Source organism: Heterodontus francisci, chromosome 17, assembly GCF_036365525.1.
Source record: "Heterodontus francisci isolate sHetFra1 chromosome 17, sHetFra1.hap1, whole genome shotgun sequence".
NCBI classification, from domain to species: Eukaryota; Metazoa; Chordata; class Chondrichthyes; order Heterodontiformes; family Heterodontidae; genus Heterodontus; species Heterodontus francisci.
In genome coordinates this window covers 29243363-29264824 of record NC_090387.1, presented here as the reverse complement: position 1 = coordinate 29264824, position 21462 = coordinate 29243363, and the positions used below count along the sequence as shown (strand labels likewise).

General features: G+C 41.3%; 1 protein-coding gene across 4 annotated transcripts in view; it reads right to left on the bottom strand.

The window, feature by feature from the left end:
- The window catches only part of zfhx3b (zinc finger homeobox 3b), a 483313-nt gene that overhangs the window by 176381 nt on the left and 285470 nt on the right, over window positions 1-21462 (bottom strand). For all 4 annotated transcript variants that reach the window (XM_068049197.1, XM_068049196.1, XM_068049199.1 and 1 more), the window contains one exon: window positions 20984-21215. In XM_068049197.1, the coding sequence (XP_067905298.1) occupies window positions 20984-21215 (232 nt within the window). The remainder of the gene's footprint in view (window positions 1-20983; window positions 21216-21462) is intronic.

Here is a 21462-nt window from a genome sequence, read left to right as displayed (position 1 = left end):
AGGGATTTGGGTGTCCTAGTGCATGAATCGCAAAAGGTTAGTATGCAGGTACAGCACATAATTAGGAAAGCTAATAGAATGTTATCGTTTATCGCGAGGGGAATTGAATACATAAGTAGAAAGGTTATGCTTCAGCTATGCAGGGCATTGGTGAGACCACATCTGGAGTACTGTGTACAGTACTGGTCTCCTTAGTTAGGGAGGATGTAAATGTGTTGGAGGGACGAGAGAGAAGGTTTACTAAACTAATACCTGGAATGGGCGGGCTGTCTTACGAGGAAAGATTGGACAGGCTAGGCTTGTATCTGCTGAAATTTAGAAGAGTAAGAGGCGACTTGATCGAAACATAAAAGATCCTGAGGTTCTTGACAGGGTGGATGTGGAAAGAATGTTTCCCCTTGTGTGAGAATCTAGAATTAGGGGTCACTGTTTAAAAATAAGGGGTCGCCCATTTAAGACAGAGATGAGGAGAAATTTTGTTTTCTCAGAGGGTCGTGAGTCTTTGGAATTCTCTTCCTCAAAAGGTAGTGGAAGCAGAGTCTTTGAATATTTTTAAGGCAGAGGTCGATAGATTCTTGATAAGTAAGGGGGTGGAAGGTTATCAGGAGTAGGTGTAAATGTGCAGTAATCAGTTTAAGCATGAATTTGAATGGCGGAGCAGGCTCGAAGGGCCGAGTGGCCTAATCCTGCTCCTAATTTGTATGTTCGTATGTATCAAGGGATACGGGATCGGGTGGGAAAGTGGAGTTGAGGCAAAAGATCAGCCATGATTGTTTTGAATGGCAGAGCAGGCTCGAGGGACCATATGGTCTACACCTGCTCCTATTTCTTATGCTCTTAACCTGTCTGCCTGTTCCGCTGGTTCATTTGGAGGTCAAAGATCTTGGGGCACTATTTGAAGAACAGTGTGTTCCCCTGATATTCTGGCCAGCATTCTTCCCTCGACTAACTCCTTTAAAATCAAATTAATTAGCCATTCAATACATTGCTGCTTGCTGCTAGTGGGATCTTTCACACATAAAATGGTTGCTGCCTTTGCCACATAACAAGAGTCATGGCATTTCGACTCAAAGCAATGTACCTGTGAAGTGGTTTGAGATATTGCTAAGATGTGATAAGACATTTTTGTATACATGTCTTTTTTCTTTCCAACAGCACCTGAAGTTCTGTTTGAAGACACTATATGAAGCATTTATTTACCATCAGGATACTGGTACTGAGTACAGTGCATCCAAATCAAGCAGCACAAGATCAAATTTGCATTACCTTTTTCCCAATGGTTTTAAAAGTAATGAATTCAAAGGTGTGCATATGTCAGGGTTTCTTTTTAATCATGCCACTGCATCTCATTCCCACTAACTGGCATGAAATTCCACCCAATATCCACAAACAGTTTCCCATTTCCGACTGCTTAAATATATAGTGTGGAAATTGGATTGGCTTCCCAGGAAAAAATAATCCCCAAAGTGCCATTTTTAATCAGTGCTACAGGTCATGGAGTTTGGTTATCAGTGTAGTACTCACCAACTCCCCCCTCCCTGCCACCCAAAAATCTTTCCTTCATAAGAAAAGTTGGGTGGCACTCACCCACTGCAATTTGATTCATTTTTATTATTACAGTGCACCTGCTGTATCACATATTTATCGTATGAGATCTACTCTCATTTTGAACAACATAAGTTGAAATTATGTTGTTATTTTGAACAACATAAGCTGAAATTAAAACAACAAAAAGTTCTGAACTGAAAACATTAAAAAGAGCTTTCTCTGCTTAACATTTCCAAAAAGTTGTTCTATTTTTTAAAAAAAATTACAGGCCAATTGAAAAAGATGATTACTCAGCACTCACGGAAGATAACATCAATTTTAATGAAATAATTTAAGATACAACTCAAAAATTATGTATTGTCTAATTTAAAAGACAACTTGCAGACCAATGGTAAAGTAGCACATTTTAAAGTAATTAAATGCAAAAGCGTGCTTTTAACAGGTTAATATTTCTTTGGGAAATTCATTTATCTGCTATCATGGCTCCCTTGATATTTCAGTTGACGGCATCGGAATGGGTATTCGGAATAGTGAGGATGAACATGGAAAGACATATGGATAAGAATTCTCAGCTGACACCATTTTCCGACCTTCTTCCTGTCCCAACAAAGAACTCTTTGAGGAATCTTGGCTTTGTTTTCAAACCATTCAAAGGCCTCTCATTCCTGACATTCAGAGCTGCAACAATGACTTTATGTGTTAGACAAAGATGGCTGCCAAAGTTTTTGCAAAGATTAGCATAAAGTGTTGAAATGATACATCCACCATGAAGTTGTTAAAAAACTGAATTTTTAATAAAAACTCAAAAGGCAAAAAAAAATTATATCCCCAAAAAAGAATTATAAAAAAAAAGAAAATATTCCTCTTAAAAACTGAAAGTACACTGAAAAAAAAAGAAACATCAGCAGTTTTCTAGCTTCAGAAAGCAAATGAAACCTCATTCAAACCTTCAGAGGTCTGTGGCAACATTTCTATAAAGACATAGAATATTGTGCCAAACTCCAGATTTTTTTTGAAGGATTAAACAGAGTATTAAGACAGATGACACTCTGAGATGTAAAACTTTTCTTGAATTTTATGTTACAATACTCAGTCTGAAAGGCTTAAGTAAAATCATTACTTAAGTTGCTGGCATATGTTTGAAGTCCTAATATAGGAATAAAGGGCCCATGTCAGATAAAAAGGGCTCTTTAAAAAAGTTAATTCCTTTCATTCCATTTACTTTTCCATTATCCATTTGGCCCAGAAATAGGCTTCACACTCAGGCATATACATAGACACAGGAGCATCATTCTGTAAACTGCTGGCAGCACTTTATAAAAAGAGAAGATAAAACAAACAAAAATATATATTTATTATTGTCTATCAGGATGAAAATCTGATACCTGGTTCAGCTGTGCTTAGCTTTTTGGGTTGAGGAGGAAAAAAAGAATGCTGCTCATCACATTTCCAACTTTGATTATTCCACTAATACATAATTTATATAAAAATAAAGATAGCATACAAATTAAAACGTTATATATAAATTTCAATGAGTGCAACCCTCCTGCTACCTATCATTTTGCACACAAGTGGGTTAAGCACGACTAAGCTGTGTGCATCTCCCCACCTACATCCCAAACCCATCTCTCAGGCAACATCTGGTACATGACTGCATCCTTCATTCTAGCTGACAGTTCAACAAACAGGGAAGGAGGCAACAGCTAACTACAGCAGAGAACAGCTCCCTCAATATTCAATACAGGGAAAGAAACACGTTAAAGCAGAAATCTCAACTCTTTAAACTGACATGAAACGTTCAATTCTTTTAAAATGCTGTGGGGCGGCGCAGTGGTTAGCACCGCAGCCTCACAGCTCCAGCGACCCGGGTTCAATTCTGGGTACTGCCTGTGTGGAGTTTGCAAGTTCTCCCTGTGTCTGCGTGGGTTTCCTCCAGGTGCTCCGGTTTCCTCCCACATGGCAAAGACTTGCAGGTTGATAGGTTAATTGGCCATTATAAATTGCCCCGAGTATAGGTAGGTGGGAGGGAAATATAGGGACAGGTGGGGATGTGGTAGGAATATGGGATTAGTGTAGGATTAGTATAAAGGGGTGGTTGATGGTCGGCACAGACTCGGTGGGCCGAAGGGCCTGTTTCAGTGCTGTATCTCTAAACTAAACTTTTAATTCTTCTTTGCTTTACAGGTCAATATTTAAATGCATGAGAGATGGAAAGATTTTTTTTGCTGATTTAACTATATTTCAGCAAAAAAACTATCCATATTCCAGATCTGTATTAAATACAGAAGCAATGGTGGTGGAAGTGGGAGGTGGGAAGATTCTAATATCCCCTGCCCGGCATAAACTGGACAAGAGGCAGTTAAAATGGAGCAGTGGACTTACCCATCGGTTTGTCACCCAATCTGGTTGACAGCACTTTTAATACATTGGTGGCAAGGGCAATCACCCAAAGCCAATGTTGCCTTTCTTTAAATATGCAGATCAGCTCCAATTACATCAATGAGACCTCATTGCAATATTGGCCTAAGACTTGAGAGGGGAAACAATGCTGGGTTTCTCACCAGGCTAAAGCTGTCGCGAAGCGGATCCAGGGCTAGAAGTGAACCAGAAAGCTAAGTTTTTTGGGGGGACTAGGGGAAGCGGGAGTGTTCCTCAGAGTCCCACAAGGAAACCTGGGGCCTCCACTGCGTCCCCATGACTACAGTTCCCATCAGACCCCCTTTCCTGACTACTGACCTTAGTGCCTCAAATCCATCCCTCTGGTCCTGATGGTGGCCTCCAGCTGCTAATTTTAATGGTCTAGCAGTCACTTCCAGAAGACTTCCGGGCTGTTTTTAAAATTGGTAACTTGGCCAGGACAATGCTGATGACATCTGGCTGCTAAAATCAGCTAGGCCTTCCCGCTGCTGCTTTCAGATAGGCTGAATGCTTGCTAGGCCCAGTTTCCACCAGAACTTACAATCGCCCCAAGTATATATTTTATTTTTGGTGGAAAGATAATCACATTATCAACAAACCTTTTCCATAATAATAGGGAGGAAATTAGACATTTAAAAGATAAAACTGGTTGAGTGACTGATGAAGGGAAACTAGCTGAATTGAGTCACAGAATTGTTAAAAGTGCAGAAGGAGAACACTTGGCCCATCATGTCTAAATGAGCAATACACCAAATGCCATTTCCCTCTCCTTCTCCCCGTAACCCTGCACATTCTTCCTTTTCAGATAACTGTCTAATCCCCTTTTGAATGTCTCAATTCAACCCGCCTCCACCACACTTTCTGGCAGTGCATTCCAGACCTTAACTACTTGCTGCGTGAAACAGATTGCCTCATGCCACTTTTGCTTCTTTTGCCAATCACTTAAAGTCTGTGCCCTCCCGTTCTCGATCCTTTCACGAGTGGGAGCAGTTTTTCCGGATCCACTCTGTCCAGACCCCTTATGATTTTGAATACCTCTATCAAATCTCCTCTCAGCCATCTCTTCTCCAAGGAAAATAATCCCAACTTCTCCAATCTGGCTTAATACCTGAAATTCCTCATCCCTGGAACCATTCTGAAAGTATAATTTCTGGAAGTGTTCACTGGGAGGGAACCTGCTTATTTAACATTCAGTTACCAAGGTACAATGAACGCCACAGATATTATTTTGAGGACGCACTTGATAAGCTAAAAAGGACTGAACACCAACAAGTTTTGAGCCAGATAGAATAAACCAGAGAGTGTGCTGAATGAGACTATAGAGGACTATGCAGGGCACTGGAAGATTCAGCGGGTCTGGTGAGGTTTTGCAGCATTGGGAACAAGTAAATGTGGAAAATCAGACCCAGGTGACAACAGACCCCTTAGCTTTACATCAATTCTGAGAAAGATATTGGAATCAACGTGAGCAGGTTAGAGGGGTACGTGTGTTGTAACATCTTTCTGACAGTCAGCATAATTTTCAAAGGAGGTGGCCCCACTCCTCAATTTCTTCGAAGATTTTGCAAATAAAAGAGTCAGTGAAATTCCTACAGATCATTCGGACTTGAAGGCCTTTTGAAAAGATTCCACATGAATGGATACTAATTAAATAGAAAATCCACTGGAATGAAGGGTAGAATGTATTATTAGATAAGGAATTAATTGGATAGGAAACGGAGAGCTGTGGAAAGGAATAAAATTCAATTTTACCAAATCTCACCCTCCCCAGTAGCAATCCTTGGTTACTGGGGACACATACAAGAAAATGGCAGGTTTGCTTCCCACGGTTTTTGGCACATTCTGGGCTGAATCCTGTTGTCCCCCCACTGGGAGTGGTGGCGGCCAAAATAAAAATAGCAGCCAGCACCCGTAGACTGCGCACTGCCGTGCCGCCGAGATCCGGCGTCCGGCAGCTCATGAACATATGCAAGGCGGCCACCCCCCGCTCACCGCTAATCACATAGCAGGGCGTCAATGGCGTCACCCGAGACGGGGGCAGGAGCTGGCACCATTTTTAAAAGGTTGACAGTCCTGCAGACAGTTCCAAAGTTACAGAGTTCACCCCTTCCACCCCTCCGCTGTGCAAAACGTGCAGAGTTCACCCCTTCCACTGCCATTCCTTGCTGACAGAGCAATGCAGAGTTCACCCCTACCTCCCCTATTGCCGATACATGATTAATGGATGCAGAGTTCCAAGCCCCCCCTCATTTCTGGCTATTTAAATTTAATGCAAATGTCCAAGCTCACCGCAGAATCAAATAAGAGCAGGCGATTACCTACCAACCTTTGCAGGCACCAAGGACTCTCGCCTCAGTGGCGCCAGCTTTTCAAGGACAGGAATGTGAAAGCACGTGAGTGTTGCACGTTGAGCTGAAGATTGGAAACAGCTGATAAGATCGCGTGAATTCCATTAAAATGAATGCAAACATGTAATTTCAATATTTAAAGCATGGTCCCACCACGGAGCTTCCTCAATGCCGGGAAGATCGGGCCCGGCAATCCTTGTGTCGGGCTCCGTGGCGGGCCACAGCTGCTCTGATCTCCCGCCCCCCTCCCCCCTCCCCCCACCCTCAACGCCCCCCCCCCCACCCACCCTCACTGCTCCCCCCCCCGCCCCCCCCCCCCCCCAACTCCCAAAGAACCAGACGTCGGGCCGGGAATAAAATCCAGCCCTCTGGATGGATTCCCCAATATGTGTGCCCAGCATATGAAGAGATGTGAAGGGTGTGCAATTTTGTAAAGTGTCAGACTGGAAGGAGTAACACAAGTGTCAGTGTTTGAGCCTTTCTTGTTTTTTTTTATCTAGATAAATTATCTGGATGCCAAAAGTATGTGTAAACTTGTTAAATTTGCAGACGACACTAAAATAGTAGAGGAAAGAGGATTTAGATCTCCCATGCTATTGGGCAGACAAATAACAACTTACATTTATATAGTGCATTTAATGTAGTAAAACATCCCAAGGCGCTTAACAAGAGCGATACCAATAAAGAAAAGATGCACAGAAGGAGACATTAAGAAAGAGAACCAAAATCTGGATCAAAGTGATAGGTTTTGAACATCTTAAAAGAGGAGAAAGAGGTAGAGAAGCTTAGGGAGGAACTTTCAGAGCTTAGGGCCAAGGCAAGTGAAAGGACGACCACCAATGATGGAGCAATTAAAATTGGGAATGTGCAAGAGGTAGGAGAGCGCAGCGATCTTGAAGGCTTGTAGAGCTGGAGGAGGCTACAGAAATTGGGATGGGGTGAGATCATGGAGGAATTTGAAAACAAGGATGAGGATTTTAAAATTGAGGGGTTGTCAGACTTAAGCAGGTGAAGATCCACAAGCACAGGGGTGATGGGTGAACAAAATTTGGAGCGAGTTAAGATATGAGCAGCAGAGTTTTGGATGAGCCCAAGGTTATGCAGGATAGAAGATGGCAAATTAATTGTAATACAGACAAATGATAAGCATTGCATACTGGAAGAAAAATATGCAACAATTGGAATGCAACAAAGAGTGCATAAATAGACAGGAAGACTTTGACAGTGGCCTGGATTAATTTCATAACAATGTGACGAATCAAACAGAATACTGGGACACAGAATGAAATATAAACCTAAAGGCTATGGTAAAGATTTATAAAGCACTGGACCACTTGTAATACCAGTTGCCACATTTCAAAAGGGAAATACATGCATCAGAAAGGGTGCAAAGAAGAAGCATCCTAAGGATACGGGAACGAGCAATGAGGAAAGATTCGAGAATCTTAAGCTTTACATTCTGGAGACAAAGTTAACGGGGATCTCACTGAGGTTTATGAATTGCTAAATGGTGTGAATGAGGTGAACCAGAACATTACTCTGAGGTCACAGGGAACAGATATTTAAACTAGTGAAAAATAAATTTAACGCCAATTTAAACAAAATGTTTACTCAAAGATTGATAAACATTAAGAATTAATTACCAGTTCAGATAAAGAAGAAACAAGGAACTTGGATTTAGACAGTACCTTTCATGACTACAGGATATCCCAAAGCATTTCACTGCCAAAGCACTTTTGAAGTGTAGTCACTGTTGCAACATAGGGAGACCTGCAGCCAATTTGCCAACAGCAAATTAGATAAAGCACCTAGTAAAGTAATCTTTTTTAATGATATTGGTTGAGGGAAAATTGCTTTCCACAACACCAGGAGAACTGCCCTGTTTACCTTTGATAGTGCCTTTTACATTGTTTCCTTCATTACAACAGTGACTACACTTCAATCGTACTGGATTGTCGTGAAAGGCACTAGATAATGGCAATTCTTTCTTTTCTCTTTCTATATGAGAACACAGACAGGATTTCATTTTAACATCTCATTCAAAAGGTAGTGGGATCAAAAACATTTGGGAAGTTCAAGATGCAGTTGGGTACCAGGTGGGGTAAGTTGAAATAACACAGGGAACAACTCAGTGGAATGAAAGGCCTTTTCTTGTCTTTGACATTTTCTTATGACATGCTCTAATCCAACTTGCCCACAAAGTGATCTTTTGAGTTTTCAAAACTGACATGCATTTCATGGAGAAAAGTAAAGGTGGCTGCGGATTGGATGAAGTGCTCAAAGAGGAAGAGCACATCAAATTTCTGCACATTTACATTTTTAAGCCATCATACGTGTTCCCAACATGTTTATTGCCAAGCAAGAGCAAAGACCCAAATCTGAATGGTTCTATATCGACAATTTAGGTTTCAAAGGAACCTGGTTCCTTAAAAATGACAGCATAGAAATATTCTCATCAACGTATCTGGAGCCAATGTACCAAAGGCATAAATTAAACTTTTTTAGAACATTCATTTTATTGTTCATTACTGTGCCTATGTATTAGGATCTGTTGCTATTTTTGCTTCACAATTCAGCCTGCAAAAGATCTATTCAATTCAGATTATTAACCAATTTTTTTCCATTCTGAAGGTGCTGACTTGCGCTGGGGTATGATTTCACAGTTGCCAACGGCTCACAATTAGGCAACTTTTATGTGCAACCTTAGGTGGTGAGTGGCAGTAGATTTCACTTTGACAGTGGGAAGTATTACAGCCTCACAAGTGCAACTTTAACTAGGGGTCACTGGATGTCAATCAGAAGCAGGAAACCTGGCAGAACTTTTCCCCCTTTGCATAGGGACACCAGGGTGGACTGCAGTGATTTTTTCACTGCCTTGGCTGTATTTAAGTGACTCAGTACCAACTGCAGTCTGAATCTTGGAATTTCCTGGTTTGAATGGGTAATGAATTTAGGCACTATGGCATCAGGGAGTCCTGCAGACTAAAAACAATTTGAATGCACACCAACATCAAGGACCTAATGATAAGTGGATGATTAACAACGGATTTTTTTGTTATTTGTCACAACTGTTTGCATCATATCAAAACAACAACATATGGTGCTTTTAAGGTAAAAAAAAACCCTAGCCAAGAAAGGAGAGAAGGGTGATCAAAAGCTTGCTTGAAGAGATTGATTTGATAAAGATTTTAAGGCAAGAGAAAGGTGGAGAAATGAAGGGGTTTAGACAGGGAATTTCAGGTAAGTAAAGGCTCTTCCACCAATCACCAAATATTGAGAGCACCAAACCATTCCTCAACAACTCAGGATGACTGCTAAAGCACTCATGTTCCTGAAAAACAGTGCTTTTAGTGACCTACAAATGTAGACCCATAGAAACTCCTATGTTTTGCAAGGAAAGCAATCTGCGTACAGGAAGGAAAATATAAAAATGTGTTCAGCTGCTGAGAAGACAAAGAAATCTAATTGTTGTCAAGCTATTCTAAAGTCATCTGACTGGGTGAACAGTTCCAAATTACACAGTTTAAAGAACTGTAACATGTTCTGAGAACTTAAGCTGTTCTTGTTTTCACCTTCTCGGAGACTATGTTCAGTGTAATCGTAATAAAGAAACCGTGACAGATTTCAACACCAAGAGGATTGATAATAACACTCAGTTTCATTCCCTCTTCAGGCAAAATAGGGGGCTAAAGTGCACCACAACTCCCACTTAAATTGTACCTCAACTGTTAAGAATAGAGTTTGGGCAACGAGTTATTTATCATACTTCACAAGCAGGAACAATGTAATACAAACCAATGACTATAGCTCGCCATATGGCTCAGTGGATAAAAACACCTTGTGCAGTGGTATGCAGCAACACACATTATGAATTTCCATTTTCAATCCATGATCGGATTATTATCTGAACTCAGGTGGAATTGGTTGTGAGGGTGAGGAGGGTGGTGGTGGAGGTTATGTATGCTCCCCACAGTCATATCGTGTGCTGATGTTCATTGTCTAGGCCCACATGTATGAAGAATGACAAGTCGGACGAGGTGCTGAAGGATTGTTGCTACCTGACCTGTGCAAACATACCCCTGTGTGAGCAGCTTTTTCAACAGAAAAAAGGAAAACAAAGATTGAAGAGCGGGTAACTAAGTTGAAATTTGTGCCAACATCTTTCAAGTTCCTTTCACTTCTGGTAACAAAGTCAAGGATGATATTGCTGTTGCCAAGACAGCTCAGTCTTTAATGTACTACTCATAAAAATCCTGTAAGGATAAAGTCTTTTTTTGAACAATGCTGTATCTCGTGCTTTACTACTCAGATCAAATGCCATATTTAACCAAAGCTCAGCGGGTAAATCACATCAATTAAGAAGTGACAATGTTAGTCTCTGTATCATTAAAAGAATAACACAAACAGAAGCAATTCATACTTGGCTCAGTTGTACTAAGCCACAAGTCTCTCTTGCCCAAAGTTTTACCTGTGCACAGCGACATTAGCAGATGCTTGATAGATACTGGTTACATGTCTGGCTAAGTAGCAGATACTCTCAATGATCATCACAAAGCCCTGGGGAGGCAAGTGGACACAAATCTGTTCCAGACTTTGAATTTAGAATTTTTCTATGGGAACCAAACACTAATTCCAGGAATTGTCAGCTGGGAACTCCTCAGCAGGAGCTGAGAGTAGGAACAGTGCTAGAACTGGCTTTTAATTTTTACCGCACAGCAAAACAAAAACAGTACTTTTAAGGCCTGGTTTGAGTGGGAGTTAAATTTAGTTTTGCCAACAGACGACGTACAGGAGCTGCTGTAATAAGGGTAACTGGCTCTCAGGCTTGTTCTCTATTTGAACGTTGTACTTACTGTATGTGCTGTGGGGTGAGGAGAAATATTTCAACAGTAATCATTTTCATACGCTCTGTACTTTGAGAGCACAGTGATTTACAAAAGGCACTTACCTTCATTTTGGAAATGCAGTGTCTTGGCTCTCTCTCATGATATTGTTCAGAATATGCTTCTTGAATCTAGTGCACAGGAGGGAGGTCTCTGCTAACACACTCAAAACAAACTTAAGTACTTCCAACAACTATTCTTAATTCATGTCCGCATTAACTGATAGCCACAGCAAATGGCTGCCTGTCAGGTCCACTGTCATTTACAATTTGTCACGAGGGTGAAAAATTTCCAATATGTTCTTTATAAATTGATTTAGGATTTTGCGAGAGCTAGTGCACAAAAAAATCTTTCATGGGCCTAGTTTTAAAATTAAATTCCTCATGGCTCTCAGCAAATAGCATGTGTAATTCTAAAATGGAGTACATAAGCTGTTAAATTAACAGTTTTGAATGCTTTATAACAGGAATTTGTATAATTCATCATTTACCAATTTAATACTACCTGGATGAATTAGCAAGAATACATGGCCACGAACCAAAATTTCTGAGAACGTGATTTTGTTTCCAGGCCATTCATTTTGGAGAAAAACAAGTACACTCTTGTTTTTCATTAAAAGAAGAATCTGTTCCTTTAGTGCTTTACTCTTTGGTGAACTGATTCCTGCAATTTGTTAGATATAGAAACAGCGGCTTTTTGGCAAAACTTTAGCAAAAGCAGTATAGTTAATGAGAGGTAGGCATGGAAGCACAATATTACAGAAATGACAGCTAACTGTTAAATATGGAATGAATGGATGCATGCAGGTGTACGCTGCTGTGTCGGTGTTATTCACTAAACTTTACCAATCAGCAGAGATATAATTTGGAGAGGTCTGAATTATTAGGACATCAGCATCCCATTACTGACCTAAAAACAGCATAAATGACACACAGCATTGTTTCTAAACTACATTTTCTTCTTTAAAACTCACAAAAGGGCAATGTGAGAAACCCCTTAAGCACCATTGTGCTTCTATCAATAGGGCACGCTGTTCTATATTAACTTTCCAACTCCTTTGTCGGCACCTACTCATTTGATATGCAATGATGTTCTTACATTGTTGAATGGAGTCTCCCTCTTGAGTTTGCACTGTCAGAACATCATGCTTCAACTGTCTGTGTAGCAATCACCTCAACATTAATCTGTTCAGCATGAATTTCTATTCAGATGTCAGCAGGAGACATATCTGGCAGGAATCAGTTCAGGTGGTCACAGATAGATGGTCCAAGAGCAAGATTCCTGGGTCACTATAGCTGCAACAACTGGCCAACCATAACATCTACCCAATTTTCAGACTTTCCAAATGTTCTAGGCCCACTTTCAGGTCAGGTTTTGCAAAACAACTCCAATCTTTAAAATAATAGGTGGCTTGTGAAGTCAACTCTACTCAACAGCTATAGAGTCAACCCTCGCATCCTGCAACCTGTTGTGAGTGTTCCTCCTGGCTGGGAAAAATCACATGCATCCACTATAGGGGATCATCATTTCCTTCATTGACTACTTTGGGTGTCATTTTTTTTTAATTTGTTCATGGGACGTGGCCATCACTGGCTAGGCCAGCATCTTTTGCCCATCCCTAATTGTCCTTCATCTATCGTGAAGTCTTAACCTTGACGTCCCCAAAATATATTTAAATAGATCTATAAATTCATTTTGTAGTGCTCTCTCAAATAACCAGAGATGGGTACAACTGAAGAGTTGGTCCTAACAGCTGGTGGCCTCAGAAGTTTATGCTGCTTTCTGCTAACTTCAGTGTTGAGCATTATTTTAAAGTCTGTGACATGACAAAGGCTTCATCAGTCGTTGACTTCTAAATGCCCTTTGAAGTAGTCACTACTAATCAAGAAGATCCAACCCCATCTTGTTTCAGGCCACTGGGGATGGGCAATAAATGCCAGTCTTGCCAACAATGCCCACATTGAGAATGAACAAAAAACACAAGCCTTTAAAAAGGTGAGCCTGAATACATATTAAATAGAGTATGTTGCTTCCTCCAAACCAAAATTTGCACCATTATGCGTGTTTTGAATCCGATAGCAAGACATAGGACTAAAAGTTATCGTTTAATTATGTTTAAAGCATCAAGAACCATGGGATGGGCAGAATGCTCTTTTCCATATACTCCAAAAGATGGAAAATACCATATTGCTAGATTGTTACTTCCAGTCACTAAACCAGATCTATTTACAAACAAGGGAATTACATAGAAATAGAAAGATACAGCAAAATGCTGATAGTTCAAATACTTAGAAAACAATAAAGATTGAATCAGTCCACAGGGGCTAAATATCTTCTTTACAATGTCATTCTTACACAGTCTAATAATCCTTTCTGATATAACGATACTTAGGTTGTCTGGAACATGGTGTGCAAAGTGGAGATTATCCAATTTGGTGGATCCCTGCCATTAAGTTGGCTGAGCTGGCTTTGCGTTATGAATTTACTGGGCAAACCTCAATCCAATCATTTTGGAGCTCCTCACTAGATAACAACCTGTGAGGAGGATCAGACATGGGGGAAGGTGGTAAGGGTGCGGGTGGGTGAGGGAGGGAGGGGTAAGTGGGAAGGTGTTGGTGGGTGGTGGTGGAGAATGATTGTTGCTAGGCACCAGATCCACCAACTCCAGCCCTCTCCCTGGCTACTGTCTGAGGCTGAAACAGACTGCTTGCAACCATATATTCACTCCATCACCAAGGCCACTTACTTCCACCTCCATAACATTGACTGTCTCTGCCCCTGCCTCAGCTCATCTGCTACTGAAACCCTTATCCATGCTTTTGTTATCGCCAGACATGAGTACCCTCAGGAAACTTACGCACACTCAAAACCCTGCTGCTGGTATCCTAACTTGCACTAATTCCTGTTCACCAATTATCCATGTGCACACTGACCTACACTGGCTCCCAGTTCAGCAACACTTCAGTTTTAAAATTCTCATCCTTGTTTTCAAATCCCTCCATGACCTCGCTCCTCCCGATCTCTAACTCCCTCTAGTCCTACAATCTCTATTCTCCAATACTGGCCTTCTGCACATTTCCAACTGGCAGCTGTGTCTTCAGCTGCCTAGGTCCCAAGCTCTGGAATTCCTCTAAACCTCTGCAGCTCTCTCTTCCTTTAATTCATTCCCTAAACCCCATCTCTTTGACAAGCTTCTGCTCACCTATCCTAATATCGCCTGTGTGACTTGGTTTCAGATATTATTTGATGATGCTTTTAAAAAAAAAATTCATTCATGGGATGTGGCCATCGATGGCAAGGTCAACATTTATTGCCCATCCTTATCTGCCCTTGACAAGGTGGTGGTGATCTGCCTTCTTAAACTGCTGCAGTCCATGTGGTGCAGGTACACAGACATGCTGTTCGGAAGGGAGTTCCAGAATTTTGATGCAGCAATATAGTTCCAAGTCAGGATGGTGTGCGGCTTGGAGGGGAACTTGCAGATGGTGGTGTTCCACCTGCTGCCCTTGTTATTCTAGGTGTTAGAGGTCCTGTAAAGCACCTTGGGATGTTTTACTATGTTAAAGATGCTATGTAAATGCAAGGAAAGACGACTTCCATTTTAAGTCGTCATTTCTAAAACACCTTTAATCCCATGTATCTGAAGTCAAATAAAGATAAATATGTGAAGGAAGGCTGCTTGAGAAAGGTACCAGAAAGCAGCTAGCATTGTGGAACTGTGCTCCAGCAAGGAATCAGTGCCTTAAAAGGAGGATGATTGGAAAGAAGAAAATTAGTGCAAGAAACCACCCCAACAACCCCAAGAATATTTCCTTAATGCCATTAAAATTAATCTTAATATTGGCCACTATCAACATCATTTTTATATTGCAATAGGCAAGATTCGATATAATTTTGACGCCAAATAACTAATTCAACCACAATTTCTTAGCATATTTAAGTATAAGCTTATTAAGTTACAGAAAGAGTTAAAATACTGAAGAAGCAATTGAGGAATGTTTTAAAACAGCACACAAGATTGTGTGCACATTCAAACTGTGCACACTCAAAACCTTTCTGCTAATTTCTGAACCTGTCCAAAGAAATTACTTTGGTGCTGACCCATAAATCCAGGCCATCTTTGTTTTAACAAGCAAGAGACCTTTGGCTGCTTTATGGCACAGTCCCAACCACAAGGAGTCTCGAGTTCTAACTGAAATCATAATCATTATGAAGAAGGAAATTAAATATATCAGTTGAGAATATTTTCATAGCTGAAACCTTCTGAGGCCCATTCCAGGCCCACTCTGCTAACAGTGCTTACTAATGTTTTTGCCCTCTGATGGGGTTTGTTTCATTATCAAATTAATCAAATCAAGATGCCCAGGGAATGTGAGTCAGTACTTCCTGTACATTAGGCTGAAAGTTCTTGTGCATAGACTTTCTTGTGCACAGTTATTTAAAAAGGTAATATCTGACCTGTGGTAAAATATTTTTAAAACACCAAAAAAAAAAGTGCATAAAATATTATTAAAGAGAAGACATATGAACAATTGCATACCCATTATAGTGTTTCAGGAAAGAATTTAATGTATAGTATTAATGCACCCATAGTAACAACTGTCTCTAAATATTGCCATTTTAATTTTTGTCTGTACGGAACTACTTTTGGGCCAGGATATCCAAAGACACGAGTCCATGGTGGAGAAAATTATAAACAAGAGGAAAAACTGCTTATAAGATAATAAAAGCGATCAACTAAAATGCATCAACTCTAAAGGTGTAAAATAGAGGTGTCGATTTTTAAAATTCATTTTCAGAGGCTGATATTACCCTTTCAGCATGTGTGTTAGCAATAGAAAGACTCACAGTTGTTCACTGAAATACACTGCCTCAGATCAGTTTCAGATTGGTATTAATTATTCTGCTAATGGCTTTTTTCACCCACAGTACATTGTGTACCTAGTTTTTAAAATTCTAAGACCGGAAAATTAGAGAACTGACTTCTGCTGATCAGAGATTTCTTCTGAAGAATGCACCTTAATATCACATGATGACACACTCGTAGTTACTGATTCAAATCATCTGTGACTCATCTCAAGAAACCAATTTCATTTGACGAATGTTCACACAAAAACTACCAGATTTCTAAATTTGCAAAGATTAATAATCTGATCTTTGCTTCAGACATGCGTTGATTTTGCTCACCCTTACTGTCAGTGTATGCCAGTTCGCCGAGCACAAACATGAGGGAAAAAGCAACAGAAGCCTGTCAAACTAAGCCTCCACCCCTTCAATGCTGCACCAGGATTTCTGGGTTGGGGTATGTTGGGGCGTGAGGTGAGGGGCAGAGTTTGGCCAGCACCTGCAGTTGGCGAATGTCAGTTAGAGGCATGTAGAATAGTGACGATGAAACATTCCTAGCCCCAAACTCTTGCCAACTGGAAAGTCTGTAGGCACCCTGGTGGAAGGCCAAAGTGCAGAGGCAAGCATTTCATACATACTTTTAAATGCCCCATTAAGTATCAGTATTACAGGAATCTCTAGGTTGTCAATCTCCATCCTCAGCCTGTAGGTTCTGATCTCTGAGGCCTAACATACCCTGGCAGTGGGCAACCTGGGATATGTCCTGCCAGAGGTATGGGCTGAATGGCCTTCTTCTGTGTCGTGACTCTATGACTCTAGGTGCTCCTGAGTCACATTAATGGTCTGGGACAGGAAATCCTGATGTTCTTGGGCCTAGATAGGAGCGGAAAAATCCAAAGAAGATTGTTTTTATACTAAGGTATGACATCTACAGACAAGTCCTGGATGGCACAGTGGGTTAGCCATGAGCCTTCAGGGGCCTGCTGCAAATCCAACCCAGGCTTACAAAACGCACTATTTGCTTCCAGTGAGGATCCTTTGTGTGCAGCCACAATCCACATCTTCAGGTAAAATGGGCCTACAGCCCAAAACGGTCCCTCATTGAGCAGCAATTGGAAATGTCACTCAGATAGGTCTAAGAAACTTGGGGCTGGATTTTACCTTAGGCGGACAGGAATTCACCACTGACGTTAAAGTCGGTGGCGAACCCGCTTCCGCCTAGCCTGGGGATCCGTCCCACATTTTACAGGTCCCTGGGCTTTAATTGTCCCAAGGCGGGACTCCCACTTGAGGGAGGAGGTCCCACCTCAGTGAGCTGCTGGCCAATCAGCGGGCCTGCAGCTCTTAGCCCCAGCAGCACCACCGGGAGCGGTGGCCATTGCTTGACTGCAGCCCAGTCGACCAGACGGATCCAGGAGTGAAGGTAAGTTGGGCTTGCCTCACCAGGCAGATCGTTCTTTCCTTGGTGAGGCTGGAGTGGTCATTTCTGGGGAGGAGGGCGTCTTTGGTCCTGGGGGTGGGTTGGGAGGTGTGGGTGGCCCTCAATAGGGCACCTGTGCCCAACTGCCATGCACCCCCCCCACCCCCAGGGCACGGAAAGGCAGGCAGCTATCGCTGGGCGACCTTTCACATCCCCAGCTCACCCGCTTGCCATGGGTAAAATGCCACTTAAGGGCCTTGATTAGCCTCGGGTGGGTGGGTCGTCCCCTCCACCCCCGCCCGACCGCCGCAATGCCGACTGGAGGCGGAAGTGGGGCGGGTAGGCCTCCCGGAGCCTCCCACTCAATTTTACGCCGCTCCCACGCCACCAACCGACCTGCTGGAGCTGTAGAAAATTCAGCCCTTGTTGTGGGAAATGGGAGAAAAATACCAACTGGTAGCAAGCAGAGAACGTCATTGAGATTGTCCGAACTACACTGCTGGGACAGTCAAAGGAGCGTTACTGTGCATACAGCTGACTTGAAGTATCTGGTGTTGGCACTGGGTGACAAATTGAAAGTGGACCAATCGTGCACTATAAGATTCCTCACCTTGATGAGCATCAAAAGCTAACAACTCATCTAGGAGACGGAGGGAAAATGCAATTCAGCACCACCTGGAATGTGAACTAACAAATGGTTTGAGTAACACAGACAAAGATAAATGCAGGTTGAATTGTCCCAGTCTTCTGACCAAAGGAGCTCAACACAAATGGGAGCAGAGGAGCAAATTAATTGACATGTATGGAAATTTATCATCTCAGCTACAAAACTGGATCCTTAGCAATGACTAATATTAATACATATGACATTTAGCCATGACCATCAAACTTTATATAGTATCCTACCAGATGTTGATGTAATCGTCGTGTTTGAAAAATCTGACACTTCAACATTGTCTATTGTTTAATAAGTAAAAAGATATTTACATTTATATAACGCCTTCACATTTAAGCTCCAAGTAGTTCACACAATGACTCATTCTTGAAGTGCAGTGACTTGTAATGTAGGTTTGTATATGCCAACAATTTTACTGAAATGTCAACTTTTCCAGAATCTCTGCAAATTCTTCCAAGAGCCATTTCCAACCGGAATACCAATCCGACTAACATTAACCAGATCATCTGCTTGACTTTCATTATTAATATTGCACTATGACAGCAGTAGAAGTGATGCAAAATACAATCAAATAAACAGTTTCAGGTGGACGTAAAAGATCCCATGCCACTATTTGAAGAGCAGCAGGGAAGTTTTCCAGTGCCCTGGCCAACATTCATCTAAAAAAAAACATCAAATAAAACAGAATACCTGTCTATTTATCTCACTGCTATTTGTAGGTCCTCGTTATGTGCAAATTAGCTGCCACATTTGCCTGCATTACAACAGTAACTACACATGAAAAAGTGCTTTGGGGCAGCTTGAGAATTGAAAGGTTCCAAATAAATCTAAGGTCCTTCTTCCGATCTCACAGAAATAGTGCAGGACAACCAACACTCTCAGGTTTATATCTGTCACAAGGCTCAAAAAAAACCACGGCTCACACTTCTAAGGCAGTCAGTCACTTTTTAGATCTACTATTCATATTGTTTTAAAAATATCGCTGTTCCCTAATGAGCAATAGCCTAACCCTTTTTGACTTGTGGTGAGGTCATCTGCTAAATCCAACTCGCTTATAAGACTGGATTGCTATGTACTGCAACTTGGAACCAGAACTGTCATATCATAGTTTCCCCACAGAGGGTAATAAATTTTAAAAGGTGACTGAAAATTTCTGCCCAAAGATCACCTTATCTGTGCTGCAGTATTCTTATCAAATCAGGTGAAGTGCCAAGACCAACACACAGATTCAATGGGAATAAAAATTGAGCATGGTTTAAAAGGGGCTTCTTATTCACAATCAGCCCATTTAGCTCTACTGGCATTGACCAAATTCACTTTTCGAGCCAATACTAGTTGCCCATAAAGTAATAGTAAGGATATCTTCACCGGAAGATCAGCGGCATTGTTTAGGGAGGTAAAGTTGAGCTGCAGCTGATTAACCATCACTAAAGATCGGGTTGTTCATTCAGTTACTTTATCTTTCGGATCAATTCACATTTACTCATCAAAAAACTGTTTGATGCAGAATCCTCCTGTTCTTGGGTTTTTGTTCTGACTTGACACCTAAGAGTGAAGCACCTTATGTGGGGCTGGAGTCACATATAGGTCAGACTGGGGTAGCAGGTTTCCTTCCTTAAAGGACTTTAGTGAACCAGCTGGATTTTACAACAACCTGGTAGCTTGCATGATCATAATTTCTGGTGCCAGCTCCAAGTGGATCACAAGCTGAAAGCTTTGAGTTCGATGAATGGTACCAGCCCTCAAATGATCAGATTTATTGAATGCAGTTTTATAATTTGGCATGGTGGGACCTTATAACTTCTATTTTGCTTGCCCAATACTATAGCCCTAGGCTACTGTCAGGAAATTATCTGTAGGGTCATTTAAATAAATATTGCATTGCCTGCTTGTCCAGGCTTTCGAGACAATTCAATTATTTCCAGCCTTGAGCTTTATAATTACACCAGTTTTGTCCTTACATTTTTATCCTGTTTTCTCTTCGACTACACCCATTTGAAATGAATGCGGCCCAAATGCAGTCAATTGAGACAGGCAAGTCAGCAATTTTACCATGAGAAGTAACTTTTGTGCCACAAGTCTATTGGCACTTATGGCTCCTTCTGTAGGTGGTGAGGAGTGTGGGGGAAAGAAGACAATGGTCCACGGTTAAAGTCATGAAGTCATGCAATTATTGGGAAAATACTTACTTGCATTTTTTAAAATTTAAAAAGCACCTTTGTAGTTGAGCATATTGCATGAGTGAAAAAAAGTTGCTAGTACAGTTCTTTGTTTCCAACTGTCTGGGATTCCCCCTCAACCAAAAAAACTCATTATACATGAAGGTCATGGCCATGTTTAAATGGGATCAGTGACTGCTTTACAACGACTACAGGTCTATCCTTTTGCATACAGTGGACATTTAGTTCATTATGCCTCAATGTGTCACTGCCACTATTATTGCCATTGATGCCAGTAGCTGCAAAAGGTAAGACAAGAAAAATAGAATGACACTCAAGGTCCTTTCGATTTTGGTCCAGTTAAGTGGGAAATATCAAATAGTTCAACATGTTTGGCTTTGTAAGCAGATTTGTTTTAAAAAGATGGGACAATTACATCAAGATTAGTTCCTATTTTAATGTATGCTTCATGAAAGAAATCAAATTTACCATAGTTTTTAAATTGATTTATTCCCTTCAGAATCCACATCAAACATATTCCACTATCTGAAGTATTTTGATGAATTAACTCGTGTCAAGAAACAATTTTCTAAAATGAGTTTATTAACCTCCAGACTTCGGCAGGTCAAGGAAAAAGGATTCGACTAGCTTTGAAAGAGTCATGTTAGAAACCAATGGGTACTTACCAGTCTCAGCAGCAGGACACTTGCGAATGGTGAAGATTTGCCCAAGGTCATCATCCTCCTCTGGCAAACCCTTCTGCAGCCGCTGTAATTTGCGCAGGCTCTCACTGCGTTGGTGTTTCATGGAGCGTACGTGCTGAATCAGGTTAAGTTTCGCCTTGGTAGAGTAGTTACACAGTGAACAATGGTAGTAACATGCCTCAGCCTCCACCGTGCTGTCATGTTGCTGCAAGTGCTAAAAAAAAAAATCAAAAAAAAATCAATGTTTAACACCACTGATATAACACTGCTATTTAACTATGTTTTCACAATTGCGTTTTCCTTCTTTTTGTACTAAAATATTTAGCGATACTGGCCATGTCTATCTTCAGTTTACTCCTGTAGGAGAGACACTGAGGTAGGAGAGACACTGAGGTGGGAGAGACAACAGAAATTATCCGTCTGATCCACTTTAGCCCACAAAGGGGTTCTGCTCAGGCTAT